This window comes from Gavialis gangeticus, unplaced genomic scaffold (genome assembly GCF_001723915.1).
Source record: "Gavialis gangeticus isolate Ggan-Ray unplaced genomic scaffold, GavGan_comp1, whole genome shotgun sequence".
In the NCBI taxonomy this organism is placed as follows: domain Eukaryota; kingdom Metazoa; phylum Chordata; order Crocodylia; family Gavialidae; genus Gavialis; species Gavialis gangeticus.
In genome coordinates, this window is record NW_017729034.1 from 31,554,641 (window position 1) to 31,558,385 (window position 3,745).

At 54.6% G+C, this 3,745-nt stretch overlaps 1 protein-coding gene across 1 annotated transcript in view; it reads right to left on the reverse strand.

The window, feature by feature from the left end:
• Positions 1-260, reverse strand: part of MAD2L1BP (MAD2L1 binding protein) — a 5,097-nt gene extending 4,837 nt beyond the window's left edge. Inside the window, exon 1 of the mRNA XM_019527358.1 lies at positions 27-260. Within this exon, the coding sequence (XP_019382903.1) occupies positions 27-260 (234 nt within the window). The remainder of the gene's footprint in view (positions 1-26) is intronic.
• Between the last annotated feature and the right edge of the window lie 3,485 nt (positions 261-3,745).

Here is a 3,745-nt window from a genome sequence, read left to right on the forward strand (position 1 = left end):
TTGGTAGGGGGGCGGGGGACACTCACCGACGGGGGGGGCGGCGGCGCGGCGCGGGAGCAGAAGTGGGCCAGCTGCTCGTAGGGCAGGGGCAGCTGGTGGCGCTGGTGCAGCACGTGCTTGAGCAGCTCGCAGGCAAAGCGGCAGCAGCCCTCGCGCGTCACCGCACCCGGGAACACCACCGACACCGGGCCCGGCTCGCCCGCAAGGGGCAGGGAGACGTCGCCGTCACGGGCCCGCCCCGCCCTGCCCGGCATCGCCATTCCCTACCCCACCACCAGCCCAGGCCCCCGATTTGAATGGCCGCCGCCCCGAGGCATCATGGGAGCCGCGGCCCTTCCGCTTCCCGTCGGAAAGCAGTGGGCAGCCGCCATCTTGGTGCGGGGGATAGCGTCAGGGCCCGGTTGCGGGCCCGGGGGGCGGGGTCTTTGCCGGCCGCGGGGGCGGAGCGTTCTAGTGACGCGACGGTGACGTTCCGGGCTGTCGCGGCCCCGCGGGGCTCTAATGAAAGCCGGAAAGAAGCCAGCTCCGGCGTCCCGGTAGACGTGATGTTTATTGCTTGGTCAAGCGCCAAGTAGGTGTAGACCAGCCACACGTGCCAAGCATAGGCACTGACTTTTATTTTCACAGGGGGTGGCAGGATTGCCAACTCTCAGGGTTTTTGACCTTGTTCTTAAAATTGATGCTTCAGGAATGTGAAAAACGGAGCTCTTTCTTTTAGCCATATATATAAATGTCCGTAAAAGAAAGAGCCCGTTTTTCACCTTTCTGAATGCAATGCCAAAAATCATGAGCGTTGGCAATGCTGGGGTAGGCCAAAGAGGATAGACTTGTGGAAAGTTTTACACATTTCAGCCCTTTTCCCCAGGGGTCCACAGCCCGTGGCCCTCATGCTCAGTGCCTCTGGTGCCAAGTCATTAGCTTGTGAGAAAAATGACCCTCCGGCTGCAGAAGGAGCCAGCCATCCAATTAGTGCTTGGAAATGGGCCCCTAGTCCATGCCGGTTGCTGTCCAGCTCTCATTCCAACCGGTAGCAGATGCCTAACAGAGTGGTGACGCATTTCCAAGCACTAACTGTAGAGCTTGTTGGCTCCTTTTTATAACCGGAGTCATGCTTATCCAGTGGTAATGATTTTGCATGTGTGGCTAGTTGACATTTGTGGCACAATTCATGTTAATGGTGTGATAAGTCCTTTGCGCTTACAGCCTGCCTTAAGTGCAAAGGCCAGTGTGAATGTATTGTGTGATTCACCTGTTTATTGTGTAATATAGGTAATATGTAGCAGGGGCCTTAGAGGAGCTGCCGAGTGGACATGGACATTTAAAAAGCAAAACAAAAAAAGCAAATGGTAGGTTAGAGGATGCTGCACTTGCACCCTCTAAGATATTGCAGGTCACAGACCAAAACAACACTGGCTCTGAATCTTTCACCAGGCTACTCTTCAGGTACAAAGTTGTCTGCAGAAAAGATGTCATTGTGGACGTCGCTTGCTGTGCTTAGTGAGACCCCCTAACTAGACTGACCATAAGGAAATGCCGGACATCATCTGGGAAATCGCCCCTCCTCGTGCTTTCACAAGTTGGCAGGGGTGGGTCACCATGCCAGCAATGACTGCCTGCCTGCCTGTAAATCACTCCATGCCACCCCGACTCCTGCCCAGACTGTGTCCCAAGCCCCTGTGTTTTTGGGACACTGGTTTCTCAACAGCCAGTCAGGACCAGCCCCTGAAATCTGGGACTGTCCCAGCTAAAATGAGACATATGGTCATCCTACTCACCACCTTTTGCCTTGATCTGTGGTGTGGCCAAATGCAGTTTTTGTTCATGCCAGGGTTAAAAGGTATTGGACTAAGTCATTACGCCTAGATTCAGTGGGTGAAGAAACACAAGCAGAGACTAGGATTGTATTATATGGCTTTCACTGGGGTGTTTTCAGGTCTTATATGGACTCCTGGCCTGGTGCTAAGCATGTGGGGGCCCGAGGCCCCCCCCCCGGCCCCCCTCATGAAGAAGTCTGTCACCTGAAATGCATAAAACTTTTCACCATCAGATGTCCATCATCTTAGCGCCCCCGACCCTAGCAAAAATAAATTTGGCACCTATGCTCCTGCCTATAAAAATATGTTGTGAGACTTAAAATCCATGTGTAGCAATGTGGCTAAGGATGAGAGGATCTAGGCAGGACTGCTGGATTCTGCAGCCATCTCTTAGCTATGCATGGATCTTCCTGCTACGTACTGAGAGTCCTCTCATTGTCTCTTCTTTTATCCCTCCCATTATTTTAATTAGTTGTGGCAATTATGGTGCTAGTATCTTACAAGATACAGCTGGAATGTTGCAGCCATGAGAGTGACATGCCATTTTTATGCCTAGGCTGCTGTTGCACGCAACCAATGACCCCACTTGAGCTGTGCCAAGACAGGGGTGGAGACTGCTGATCTTCCTTCCGGGGGCAGACAGGTTACCACCAACCTTAATAGATCAATCCTGAAGGAGGAGGAGGAGGAGGAAGAGGAGCAAAACTGCAGTGAGAGGGTGTGGTTGCAGTCAGCTGTGTTTGCAAACAAAGCATCCCTCCCAAGATCATTGGGCATGATCTTCAAGGTAAAAAGAGGGGGGAAAAGGAACAGGTCCAAGTGTCACAGCCTGATGGGAGCTGTAGTTCAGTAGCTCCTGTGTGGTTGTGTGAGACCATTTCTAGTCCTGTCAGCAACGCCCCGAGAAGCGCTGTGCAAACAGCAATTAAAAAAGTATCACCAGGACAGCAGATACTTGTCCTTCCTGTTTGGCAGCTGAAAAAATGAGATCTGCTGAAATTCAATCCAAGCAGTAGCCAGGCCAAGTGGTATGACTGAGGCCCTGCTGTGAGTCAGTGGCAGAGGCAAGGGTTGGAAGAGATGCCAGGACATTCTTGGCCCCAAACCTCTCACCTGGAGCATGCAACCCTCTCGTAACCATGAAGTGCCTGTATCCAGGGTCTGCCTGAGCCGTGTCCCTCTGTATTTCCACACGGCCATGAATGTGTCTGAAGCTGTGGAAGAAAGCAATCAGGACTTGTAGTAGAGATGATATCCTTTATTAGACCAACAAGATTTTTGCGGGGAAAAAAATCTGTAATTGCAAAAATGTTGTTGGTCTAATAAAAGATATCATCTCTACTACGAGTCCTGATTGCTTTTTCCTCTAGATTAATAGGGCTACAACCTGGATACCTGAAGCTGTGGAATGCGTGCACGGCCTGAGGTGCGGGTGTGCTTGCACAGTGTACAGCATTGCTCTGCCACCCCAAGCCTACTCCCACCTCCCGGGAGCCTGAGTGGCCGGGCAAGCGGGCAAGAGGCCAGCTAGAGCCAGCCTGCTTCCTTCCACTCCGGGGCTACACCTCCCATCAGATCCCTGGAACAGCCGGCGCCGCCCTACAGGCGGCCTGCGTGCCTGGGGCATGCTGGGAACTGTAGGCCTGCCGGAGCCGCTGCCTCAGAGAGGCACTCTGGTCACTGCTGCTCCCGCGGGGCCTGCCGGGAGCGGTGGCGGCCGTGGGCCGCGCGGGGCATGCTGGGAGGTGTAGTCTGGCGGGGGGGGTGTTGAGGACTCGGTGTCCCGTGATGCCCCGCGGTTGTTTCTGACGCCAGGGCCAGGGCCGGTGCCCGGGCGGGCCGGGCAGTGCAGTGCGTTGCGGGCCGGGACCGGGGTAGGGGCGGGATGGACTCGCGCGTGTCGGAGCTGTTCGGCGGTTGCTGCAGGGCGG